This window comes from Pocillopora damicornis, chromosome 14 (genome assembly GCF_964200805.1).
Source record: "Pocillopora damicornis chromosome 14, jaPocDami1.2, whole genome shotgun sequence".
In the NCBI taxonomy this organism is placed as follows: Eukaryota; Metazoa; Cnidaria; class Anthozoa; order Scleractinia; family Pocilloporidae; genus Pocillopora; species Pocillopora damicornis.
Genome location: NC_142683.1, coordinates 2,372,412 through 2,384,976, shown reverse-complemented (window position 1 = coordinate 2,384,976; position 12,565 = coordinate 2,372,412). Strand labels below are relative to the sequence as shown.

The 12,565-nt window shown below is 39.4% G+C and overlaps 1 protein-coding gene across 1 annotated transcript; it reads left to right on the top strand.

Annotated features, from left to right (window-relative positions):
• Positions 1-2,752: 2,752 nt before the first annotated feature.
• Positions 2,753-12,093, top strand: LOC113666800 (uncharacterized). The gene is made up of 13 exons (XM_089193887.1): positions 2,753-2,902; positions 3,399-3,521; positions 3,772-3,897; positions 4,751-4,999; positions 5,371-5,679; positions 6,251-6,499; positions 6,907-7,218; positions 7,793-8,041; positions 8,450-8,761; positions 9,329-9,580; positions 10,111-10,419; positions 10,838-11,086; positions 11,636-12,093. The coding sequence occupies exons 1-13, from the start codon at positions 2,806-2,808 to the stop codon at positions 11,956-11,958; spliced, it is 3,159 nt and encodes a 1,052-aa protein (XP_089050013.1). The 5' UTR covers positions 2,753-2,805; the 3' UTR covers positions 11,959-12,093.
• Positions 12,094-12,565: the final 472 nt, after the last annotated feature.

The window sequence follows — 12,565 nt, the reverse complement described above, 5'->3', positions numbered from 1 at the left end:
ATTCAGTTTTTCAAACCTCGCTGCGGTGGTTTTCGCTTCCTTTACAAACTCATGGTTGATTATTAACCAAGTTTTTCCTTTTGCTCGACGATGCAGCAGCGTAAAAGGATCTTTCAGAAACTGGCAAGCTCCTGTCTTATGCCAAGTTTACATGCAAGCGCTCTTCAGCTTCCTACAAATATCGCGGAGATCATTTGGGTGAAGATAGAATAAAACGGTCGTGTTAGAAATCCGACTCAAGTGTGAAACATTGATCCTTATTCCCCCGAAGATTCCAGCCTCAGACACTTAAACCAGTCCCTGGTTTTTTTTCATTTTATTAATATTTTTGTTCAATAATGCAGTTTGAAAATTGTCCGTATACCGTTTGGAAAATGAAGTACACCATTTTCACCCAAGGACACTAGCGTTTTTACATTCCTCTGAACTGTCTACAATTCGGTGTTTACACTTGAAAACGTATCATCCGCATTAACACACCCAAAAAGGCTAATACAAGCGACGAGAAGAGGCGCATTTTTGTCACTGTTTTCAAAAGCCTTCGTTGTCACTTGTCGACACTAGCTTGAATTAAAACGGAACTCCTTAACAACGATGCATTTTCTAAATCTTTCTGGCCTCAAGGCCTAACAAATGAACCTCAGAGCTGCAACTTGTGGGTTAGGTAGTACATATAAATCAGCGGCGTATTTCACAATCGTCCCGTCCAACTCGTCTGCACATTTGTAATTCCACTCACTGTTTACCATGCAGTTCTTATTATGCTAGTTTGGAGAATTTGGCATTGGGTCACTAACAACTAATATTCCCTCAATTTATAGTTCTCTTTATTCTCATTACTTGTCTGCTTGACATTGTACTGATATTGTAAGGAGTGATTCTGTCTTGGTCACTTTCCGGAGTGATGAAGTTTCAGCTTGGTAGTTGAATAAAAAAGATCTCTTATCATCAGTGTTGGAGAAGGAGCCAGGCTTAAGGATGCAGGCAAATTTGAAATTCTATACCTCGCACTTCCTTTTAATAAATATTTCAAAAGGGATTTGTTAGATAATGGATCACTTCATTGGCAAGCCAACGATCAAATTGAAAAGTATCATTTTCAACAAAACTTTAAAGTGTCCAAATCGAACAGCTGAAAATTTTTCATACGCTACGCTAAATTCTGTAAGTTAAATTTTGCGGAAAAATTTCTCATTGGGGGCAGTTTATATTGGGTTTTCTCACTCGGTATTTAACTTTCTATTTCAATCTTTTTTGTAACCCCAGTTACATGCACTGATAACTTGAAAATTTTTAATGAATATGTTCAAAAGGCAATATCTTGATGTCCCCACTTTGCAACTTGAAAAGTTTGCTAACTCCGGCCGGTATAATTGAGCGAGTATCAGAAATAAAACGAATTTTTGCCGGAAGGATCGTAAAAGTTTTCCAAAACAAATAGGAGACTAACAAGGAGTCCGAGTCTTGAATAATTAATTAGTATACTTCTTAAACAAAACAAAGCGTATGGACCTTACTAACATGTAGAATTATGTCATGCAGGACCGCAAATAATTTTGTAGCCCGCAAAAATTAAAGAACTATTTCGGCATCTTTTCAAGTTCTATACCTTGCCCTACTGGAAACTTCAACTCGAAAATTTAGCTCGAAGTCCAACTCAAAATCCTTACTCGAAGGAGTGTTCGCTCAAAAGTAGAATTTCGACTTCGTATTACGACCTCCAGTCGCCAATAATCGGTTTTCGATCGCTGTTCAAGTGACTGCTCGATAACGGACAAACTCCAAATTCTAACTCATTAACAGCTCCTTACGAACAATCCTAACTAATACAGCTCTAACCAGCCTTTCTCCATTATTCATTTCATATTGCATTTCCTGACCACAATACAAATCAAGCTAATGGTTAAAAACCGCAAATATCGAATGACTAAATACGTTTTGGCATGGAACAAACATCTCTTTTCCTTAAATTTGAGGTCCAGTTTGATAAATATGTATGACTTTTCTGTGCTTGTAATCCTTAAAAAATAAACAAATGAAAATAAAGTCAAATAACAAAGGTAGAAGCATGCATGTTGATCGTGAACTCACGAAAACCAGTCTACGGATTAAAAAGAAGTTTAGGGTAAGTTTTAGCTCAGAAGATTGTTTGCCTTTTTCTTTTCAGGGAACGTTTTTTCCCACATCATGCGTCGAGAGGAAATGGCCAAAAAGGTCTTGTACGCAGTAGGGCTGTTGATCAAAACTGTGCTGTTATGCTGTACAGCTGCACAGCAATGGGAGGCTACGGGCCAGCCGGAAGTTTCCAAATTTGGTATGATGCTACAACGCCACGTCTTCAAGAGGATCACGGGGGCTGGTCTTTCAGATGTGTGCTTGCGGGGATGCTATGCTGACGTCAGATGTCAAAGTTTCAACTGTCTTTACGCAAGACATTTGTGAGCTGAGCAACCGAACCAAGGAGGCGAGACCAGAGGATTATGTTCCGAACCCTGAGAGATTTTACTTTAAGCGAGATTACAAAAGAGGTTTGTACATTTTTGACTGTCTTCTTCCCTAAAAGACATTTTCAGAGCACAAAATTTCAACCCAAATTTTCTAGGGAATTTTATAAATTTAAGGAATTGTGTCACATCACCTCCCTTATTGCCTTAAGTCAAGTCGCCCTCAATATGAGTGTCTTCGTTCCCAAGACGAACATGAAATCTTGCTTACTTGGAGTGCTATGGTAATAATTGCTTTTTTCTTCCAGTTCCTCTCGGTTCCATTCCTGAGCTGCCTGCGGAGACTTGCCAGGAAATCAAAATGAGCGAAGGAGGACAAGCGGTTAGCGGCAAATACTGGTTTCACTCGATTGTACCCGAGAGGACTGTTCTGGCTCCTTGTGACATGAAAACCGAAGGTGAATTTAAGTGTTTATCAATTCACATCTTCTACAGACAAAAATCGATTTACCACGAGAAAAAGCGTTGACAGAGATATTATGTGTAGACTGCAATCTCCTAACCCCCCTCGTCCATCCCAATATTCAAAGGGGGAAATGAGCAAATAAAGCAAAACAAAATAAAAATAATAAGATATCTAACGGAAACAAAGCTATGAAGGAATGCTATAATCTCTCTTAAACTAAACGATTTGAGAACAGGTCAAATAGAATTGAAAAATTTCTTTTTTGACACAGAGATAATAATTCAATAGCAAATTGTTATTACAACTTTATAGTGACAAAATTTAACAAATAGGGAAGGGGAAATTTTACTTCCTGATGGGGTCGTACAGAGTAAAATTTTGGCTCCCGCCGGAAGCAATTGGTCTGATGAATCCATGAATGAGTAATGATTCAACAAATACCTATTTTTTTTCTTTTAAACCGACCACAAACTATTTGGTTTTTTCAGACGTGGACGAGTGTAATTCAACAATTCACGTGTGTGACGCCAACGCCGAGTGCGCGAACACCATCGGTTCTCACAGTTGCTCGTGCAAAACTGGTTTTACTGGAAACGGAAAAAAATGTGTCGGTAAGTTAGTGAAATGACTTTTACTATTGCCTGAAGCAAGTCATTTTAAAACAAAGCAAAACCAAAACAATTTCGGTTTAATCTGGACACTCGATTGAAAAAAATTGCTTTAATAACCGATTGGAATTATACCCCACGCCATGTCACGTTCAATTGCTTATACGGCGAGACGCTTTCGCTAATAACAGTCATTTTTGATCGACTCTTGCTTTTGAGTTCAAGCCATTTAGTTTTTTATGCATTCTCTCAGATGTCGACGAATGTGCCAATAAATCGCATGACTGTGATGCCAATGCCTCCTGTAACAATACCGCTGGTTCCTATCGATGCACCTGCAATTCCTGGTACCAAGGAAACGGAACAAGCTGCTATTTTCGTGAGTTTAACTAACACTGAGATACGAGTGACCTCAGTTTGTTATGATGCTCGCATTTCGCCTTCTCTATCTTTCTGTATCGTCATATGAAGCTTACAATTTTGGAAATATATTTTTTTAATATGAGTCAGTCCTGAATCGAGACCAAGATGGAAATCGTCCTAACAACAGGCTACATTATGACCCTTTACTCCCTAGCATCAGTACAGATATTCTCCTCACTGTTCTCTACGCATACCGTATGGTACTGCCAAGGGAATTTGTTTGACAATCAACAGCTTCATAACTTGATGATTATTTCCTTTATTCCCATGATTCTGATGTTTGGTTCGGCAGTAATACGGTAGGGAGAAATTAAATGCCAATCCCTCTTAGAGGTTAAAGGGTTGAAGAATACGTCTCACTTACCATCCCCCCACCCCCCCCCCCTCAAAAAAGAAACAGTTTCATTGATCATGATCAACCTTAATTTTTTTTTTTCATTGTTATCATGTCTTTATCTTGTGGTTTTCCTCTAATTCTAAGAAAGCATAGATTGGTGCAAATGAGGAGGCGAGATGTGACCAGGTGTACTGGGTTTAGCAATCTGGATTATCATAAAAACACGCTTTCATCGTGTAAATACTTCTGAAAGGGAGACAATGTTGTCGTAAGTGCACCTACCAGTTCATATGGGGTCGGAAATGCAAGTTGTGTCAGAGATCGATGCGCGTCACACAACGATTGTCACGCTGTAATTCGTAACAACGAAAAAGCAAATTGTAGGCATTACCCCCACCAAGATGACGAATGCAACATGACGCCAAAACTTCAAAGTGGGGCAATCCTTACCTTTTTTCGGTTATTCGTATAGGTGGCCTTAATGGTTCCGTTATTCTTACCAGCCTCGACTACAACAACTACACAGGTAAGCTGCTTTCCTACCTAGAACCAGTCCTCCTGAGTTCAGAGTGGAGCAGGTTTGTGAAGTGTTGGCACGCTAAGACAGACGGCTGGGCGGCATCGACATTCCACAGCAAATGCGATGGGAGAGGACCCACAGTGACAATCATCAAAGTGAACGATTCCATATTTGGTGGATACACCGACGTATCATGGAGCAGTAAGTAGATCCTGGCCATTTATTTTTTTCTTTTGGTGAAAGGTCTGAATGATTTCAAAGGGCAAAGAATTAACGTTGGAAGGTTTTAATCTGGCTTGGTGTCTAAAACAGAAAAAAATATATCTTCTGAAGCCTGTTTCTTGAAATTCTTGGTAACACTATGGGCCCAAAGCTTTATCTTGTTATTCAAGTCCATCCAATTTGGTTTCGTCTCATGATATTCTCATCGTTTGAATTTCAAAACTATACATGACTCGACCTTGAATGTAAAAGCGGCAAACAAAAAACAGCTTTTTGTGGCTGGTCCCTGATCCTATACCTGTCTAATCTTTGGGTGTATTTCTGCATTTCCATTGAAATCAACACTTTAGGTTCCTGTGATCGGTCTTCCGCCACCAAAGCCTTTTTATTCTCATTTAACAACATCAAAGGATACAATCCTGTGAAGCTGACACAATACCGAAACCAGCGATACGCAATGTACAGATGTTCCTATTACGGACCCACTTTTGGTTGGAGAGGTGACATCCACATAAGTGAAGCTGTAAACAATCAGTACTCTTTTACTAAATGCGGTGGAACGTACTCCAACCCCACGGGTTATTCAGCTGGAGATTGTGGATTTTTCACAGGAAGTTATCATTTTACTCCATCTGACATTGAAGTTTTCTTCGAAATAGGTAAGTTATTGTACAGAAACACTTAAAAACCCTGTCATAAATATACGATGAATAAATACAACTCTAATTCTTGGCAACGGTCAGGGATTCTAAAAGCGCATGCGCTGAACCATATGCAGAAGCGAAATACTATTCAGGTTATTGTGGCGGCAGTGCTAAGTGAATTGTATCCCAGTTCCAGGATATCAGTGCACATCAACTAAATCAGGGAACAAATTGATTTAGATGCCATGTTTTGCCATGAAATTGAATCGCTCAGTTGGGCTGAAACAGACAGGTCAACCCAGCTAAACTGAGCTTTTGGTTTCTGCTTTTCGTTGCCAGTTTTACACGCGCTTGAGAAAACGTGTTCTCGTGAAATTTAGTTGATGTGTTTACAAAATAAATGTTCTTGGAAATATTTAAGTTTAAATGGGATCACATGGTTAGCACCTCGCCTTGTGAATACGAAGATCTAGAGCTCTAATTTTTGTGAAATACTCTCACGGTTGTGAAAGAAGAAATAACATCTTTCTCTATTCTAGAACGTCTGTTATTGTTATTTACATTCGAGTTTCTTTTACGCATCCAGGTGGCCTTGGTGCATCTACTATACTTGGAAGCCTGGACCCCAATAAATACTTGGGAAAGTTGATATCGTTTTTAGACCCAGTTCTTCCCATTGCATCCCGTACTGACTTTGTTAAGTGTTGGCACGCTAAGAATGACGGCTGGGCGGCATCGACATTCCACAGCAACTGCGATGGGAGGGGACCCACAGTGACAATCATCGAAGTGAACGATTCCGTATTTGGTGGATACACCGACGTATCATGGAGCAGTAAGTAAATCTTGGCCATTTATTTTTTTCTTTCGGTGCAAGGTTTAAATGATTTCCAAGGGAAAAGGATCAACGTTGGAAGGTTTAATCTAGCTTGGTGTCTAAAACAGAAATAAAGAATTCTCCTAAAATGTGTTTCTTGAAATTATTGGTAACGCTACGGGTCCAAAGCCATGTCTTGGATAGAAATTTAAGCAATAGTTGTTTCAGTCGTTTCTCAAAGAACCGATCTACTTTTGTTTCGTCTCATTATGTTCTCATTGTTTTCATTTCAAAACTATCTCTAACTCCATCTTGAATGTAAAAAAGAAGAACAAAAAACCGGCTTTTTGGGGCTGGTCGCAGATCGTATACCTGTCTAATCTTTGGATGCATCTCTGCATCTTCATTTCAATCAATTTTTTTAGGTTCCTGTCATTGGTCTTACGCCACCAAAGCCTTTTTATTCTCATTTAACAACATCAAAGGATACAATCCTGTGAAGCTGACACAATACCGATACCAGCAATATGCAATGTACACATGTTCCTCTTACGGACCCACTTTTGGTTGGGGACATGACATCCGCATATATGACGACGCCGTAAACAATCAGTACTCTTATACTGAATGCGGCCAGACGTACTCCAACCCTACGGGTTATTCGGGTGTAAACTGTGGATTTTTCACAGGAAGTTATAATTTTACTCCATCTGACATTGAAGTTTTCTTCGAAATAGGTAAGTTATTGTACAGAAACACTTAAAACCCTGTCCGAAATATACGATGAATAAATACATAAACTCTAATCCTTGGCAACGGTCAGGGATTCTAAAAGTGCATGCGCTGAACCATATACAGAAGCGAAATACTATTCAGGTTATTGTGGCAGCAGTGCTAAGTAGATTGTATCCCAGTTCCGGAGTATCAGTGCTCATCAACTAAATCAAGGAACAAATTGATCCAGATGCCATGTTTTGCCATGAAATTGAATCGCTGAGTCAGGCTAAAGCAGGCAGTTCAACCCAGCTAAACTGAACTTTTGGTTTTTGCTTTTCGTTTCCCCGTTTTACACGCACTTAAGAAAATGTTGTCTCGCGGAGTTTAGTTAATATGTTTTAAAGATAAATGTACTTGGAAATATTTAAGTTTAAATGGGATCACACGGTTAACACCTCGCCCTGTGAATAAGAAGATCTGCGGCTATAATTTTTGTGAAATACTTTTACGGTTGTGAAAGAAGAAATAACATCTTTCTTTATTCCAGAACTTCTGTTATTGTAATTTACATTCCAGTTTCTTTTACGCACACAGGTGGCCTTGGTGCATCTACTATACTTGGAAGCTTGGACCCCAATAAATACTTGGGAAAGTTGATTTCGTTTTTAGACCCAGTTCTTCCCACTGCATCCCGCACTGACTTTGTTAGGTGCTGGCATGCTGAGACTGACGGCTGGGCAGCATCAACATTTCACAGCAACTGCAATGGGAGGGGACCCACAGTGACAATCATCAAAGTGAACGATTCCATATTTGGTGGATACACCGACGTATCATGGAGCAGTAAGTAGATCCTGGCCATTTATTTTTTTTCTTTTGGTGCAAGGTCTGATTGATTTCAAAGGGCAAAGAATTAACGTTGGAAGGTTTGAATCTAGCTTGGTGTCTTAAACAGAAAAAAAGTTCTCCTAAAGTGTGTTTCTTGAAATTAGTGGTAACGCTACGGGCCCAAAGCCATGTCCCAGGATAGTAATATAAGCAATAGTTGTTTCAGTCGTTTCTCAAAGAACCGATCTACTTTTGTTTCGTCTCATTATGTTCTCATTTTTTTCATTTAAAAACTATCTCTAACTCCATCTTGAATGTAAAAAAGAAGAACAAAATCCAGCTTTTTGGGGCTGGTCGCAGATCGTATACCTGTCTAATCTTTGGATGCATCTCTGCATCTTCATCTCAATCAATTTTTTTTAGGTTCCTGTCATTGGTCTTACGCCACCAAAGCCTTTTTATTCTCATTTAACAACATCAAAGGATACAATCCTGTGAAGCTGACACAATACCGATACCAGCAATACGCAATGTACACATGTTCCTCTTACGGACCCACTTTTGGTTGGGGACATGACATCCGCATATATGACGACGCCGTAAACAATCAGTACTCTTATACTGAATGCGGCCAGACGTACTCCAACCCTACGGGTTATTCGGGTGTAAACTGTGGATTTTTCACAGGAAGTTATAATTTTACTCCATCTGACATTGAAGTTTTCTTCGAAATAGGTAAGTTATTGTACAGAAACACTTAAAACCCTGTCCGAAATATACGATGAATAAATACATAAACTCTAATCCTTGGCAACGGTTAGGGATTCTAAAAGCGCATGCGCTGAACCATATACAGAAGCGAAATACTATTCAGGTTATTGTGGCAGCAGTGCTAAGTAAATTGTATCCCAGTTCCGGGGTATCAGTGCTCATCAACTAAATCAAGGAACAAATTGATCCAGATGCCATGTTTTGCCATGAAATTGAACCGCTGAGTCAGGCTAAAGCAGACAGTTCAACCCAGCTAAACTGAACTTCTGGTTTTTGCTTTTCGTTTCCCCGTTTTACATGCACTTAAGAAATTGTGTTCTCGCGGTTGATGTGTTTACAAAATAAATGCACTGGGAAATATTTAAGTTTAAATGGGATCAAACGGTTAACACCTCGCCCTGTGAATAAGAAGATCTGCGGCTATAATTTTTGTGAAATACTTTTACGGTTGTGAAAGAAGAAATAACATCTTTCTTTATTCCAGAACTTCTGTTATTGTAATTTACATTCCAGTTTCTTTTACGCACACAGGTGGCCTTGGTGCGTCTGATATTCTTGGAAGCTTGGACCCCAATAAATACTTGGGAAAGTTGATTTCGTTTTTAGACCCAGTTCTTCCAACTGCATCCCGCACTGACTTTGTTAGGTGTTGGCATGCTAAGACTGACGGCTGGGCAGCATCGACATTCCACAGAAACTGCAATGGGAGGGGACCCACAGTGACAATCATCAAAGAGGACGAGTACATATTTGGTGGATATACTGATGTGTCCTGGAGCGGTGGCAAGCATATCAAATTTTTTAAGAGGGGACAAGACAATTTTATAAGATCAATTATTTTTTAACGGATTTAAGTGGGGGGGGGGGGGGGGGGTGTGGAGAGGGTGCTGGAGGAGATTTAAACCATGCTCCTTTGATAAGAGCTCTAGGCCTTTATTATTTCATGTTAGTTTTTTGGCCATCAAGATTTCTTTACTCCTACATCATCTATAGAAATGTTTCCCATTTAATACACCTGCAGAACAACATTTAAACCAAATGGGTCATTTGCTTCAAGTCTCAAAATTTTTTACTCGCTTTTCTTCAGAGTAACCCCGCAAGTCCTCCATAATTGTTTTTGGTTCTCGTTTCTATACCAAAACTAGTGAAATATTTTCCTCTCCTACACAATTCCGAGTCTAGTTTAAAAAAAAACTCCCCGTCTAGCTCATAACAGAAAATGAACTCCCCCCTTCCTTAAGGGGTTTATGTTTTCTTCTAACTTTTTAACGTATGACCACATTGTTCTTCCATTTCAGCTGGTTCTTGCGCAGGTCATTCCTACGCTAGTAAAGCTTTCATCTTCTCTCTCTATAACGTCAAAGGATACAATCCCGTAAAGTTGACACAATACCGAAATCAGCAATATGCAATGTACAGATGTAATACGTATGGACCCACCTTTGGCGCTGGGTGTGGTCATGATATCTACATATCTGACGAATCTAGAAACAACGGAAACTCCTCCACCAGATGCGGTTGCACGTACACGACACCCTCAGGGTACTCAACTGGCGACTGTCGTTTTTTTACAGGGTGGTCTCATTTCTACCCAACGGACATCGAAGTATTCTATGAAGCAGGTAATCAAGAGAAACATACCTTTTCAAGCATAGGTACTTCTTAGAAAATTGTGTTAATGGAAGACTGAAAGCTTACTTTTTAGTCATTTCAAAGTCTCGTTGCATGACGAGCCCGAGATCATTTGCCCAAGTTGCCGCAGGGATTTGTGGGTATTACATGAGAACGAAGTTGGTGGAGCCACTTGAAAGAACACCGGAGCTAACAAAAAATTTCATTCTCTCTGCCACATAAAATACGGCCTGGTAGATGGGCTAAGAATTATTCAACTTGCCGCATCAGGAATGTTAGATTATCTAGCGGGGCAAACGAGGGGTGATAAAATGATCCCCTTATGATTCAAAGGCGACACAACCAATCAAAGCTTTTGTTCCATTCAATTGGCCAACTGTAATTTTTCCTTTTCTTTTTTCTTCTCAGGCCTTGGTTTGTCCGCCATACTTCGAAGTCTTGATTACAGCCAGTACTTGAAGGTACTGTTTTCGTATTTGGACCCAGTCCTTATCAATAAACAGCATAGCAGGTTTGTGAGGTGTTGGCACGCAAAGACTGACGGTTGGGCAGCATCTACATTCCACAGTAACTGCGATGGGAGGGGACCCACAGTGACTATCATTAAAGTTAACAGTTATATCTTTGGTGGATACACTGACGTGTCCTGGACCAGCAGTGAGTAAAAAACAAGCAAACATCTCTCACACGTAGAACAGATAACAAATCGATTGGTCGTGGACTTTTCTTGTAGCAGTGAGTTCATCTTAGAAACAGAAAATATCACATTAACAACTGAGATACCAAAGTAGATTAACTCGTAAATAGCCTGAAAACGCGTTTGAAATGGGTTTTAACTTAAAGTCTTGTTTCGGATTTGACTTTTGATTTTTGATTTGATTTTGGTTTTGATTTGATTTGATTCTGACAGCCCCATTTCGTGCTATTTCCCCACGTTTCGTTGTATCCATTACTCATGTTGAAACAAAGGATGTTTAATTAATGCTCACTTTAGATCATATGTTGCCTTTGAATAACAGTTCGGACCATATTTCACTTTTTTTGGAAAAGTGAAAATACGCTCTGGAGTTCTTAGAAATTTTTTCTTACAAATTTAAGTGTTCGGTTCTAGTTTGGCAAGTAAAAATAATCACTTTTTATGGTTATCATCGTGAATTTTTTTCTCATCCGCACAGTATCTAATGCTCCTAAATCTCTTCACTTTAGGTTCCTCCTGTGCTTTTTCTTCAGCCAGCAAAGCTTTTGTTTTCTCTCTTTATAACGTCAACGGATACAATCCTGTGAAGCTGACACAATACCAAAACCAGCAAAATGCGATGTACAGATGTTCCTCTTACGGACCCACTTTTGGTTTGGCACATGACATCTACATGCATGACGACGCTGTAAACAATCAGCACTGTTATACTAGATGCGGTGGCACGTACTCCAACCCCACGGGCTATTCAGCTGGAGATTGTAAATTTTTCACAGGAGCATCGAATTTCACTCCATCTGACATCGAAGTTTTCTTCGAAATAACAAACTAAACACTAAAAACTGTGCTGTCTACGTAAGTATTGTAACAATAGAGTTAGTGTCGCCTCACACAAGGCCCAACAGAACTTGCCCTGTATTCTCTCAGTGCTTACTCGTTTATTTACCATTTGAGAAAGTGTTCTGATTGGTAGAAAAATCCAAAAAAAATTGTACTGATAAACACATAATTTTAGTCACAAAAGCAACAGACTGCATTTTCTATTCGTTTACTAGCGTAATGAACTTCGCAGTATGTTGGTAGAACACTCAAAAAGTTCGTAGATTATGACATGATCTCCACATATCAGATGACGCAAAAAACAATCAATACTCTCATACTAGATGCGGCGGCACATACTCTAACCCCAAGAGCTATTCAGCTGGAGATTGTAAATTTTTCACAGGAGCATATCGTTTTACTCCATCTGACATCGAATTTTTCTTCGAAATAATAAACTAAACACTTAAAACTCTGCTGTCTAAATAAGTATCAAGTAAGTATTGTAACAATAGAGTTAGTGCCTCCTCACACAAGGCCCAGTCAACAGAACTTGCTCTGTATTCTCTAAGTGCTTAGTTGCTTATTATCGTATTGAAAAAAAACGCTCTGATTGATGA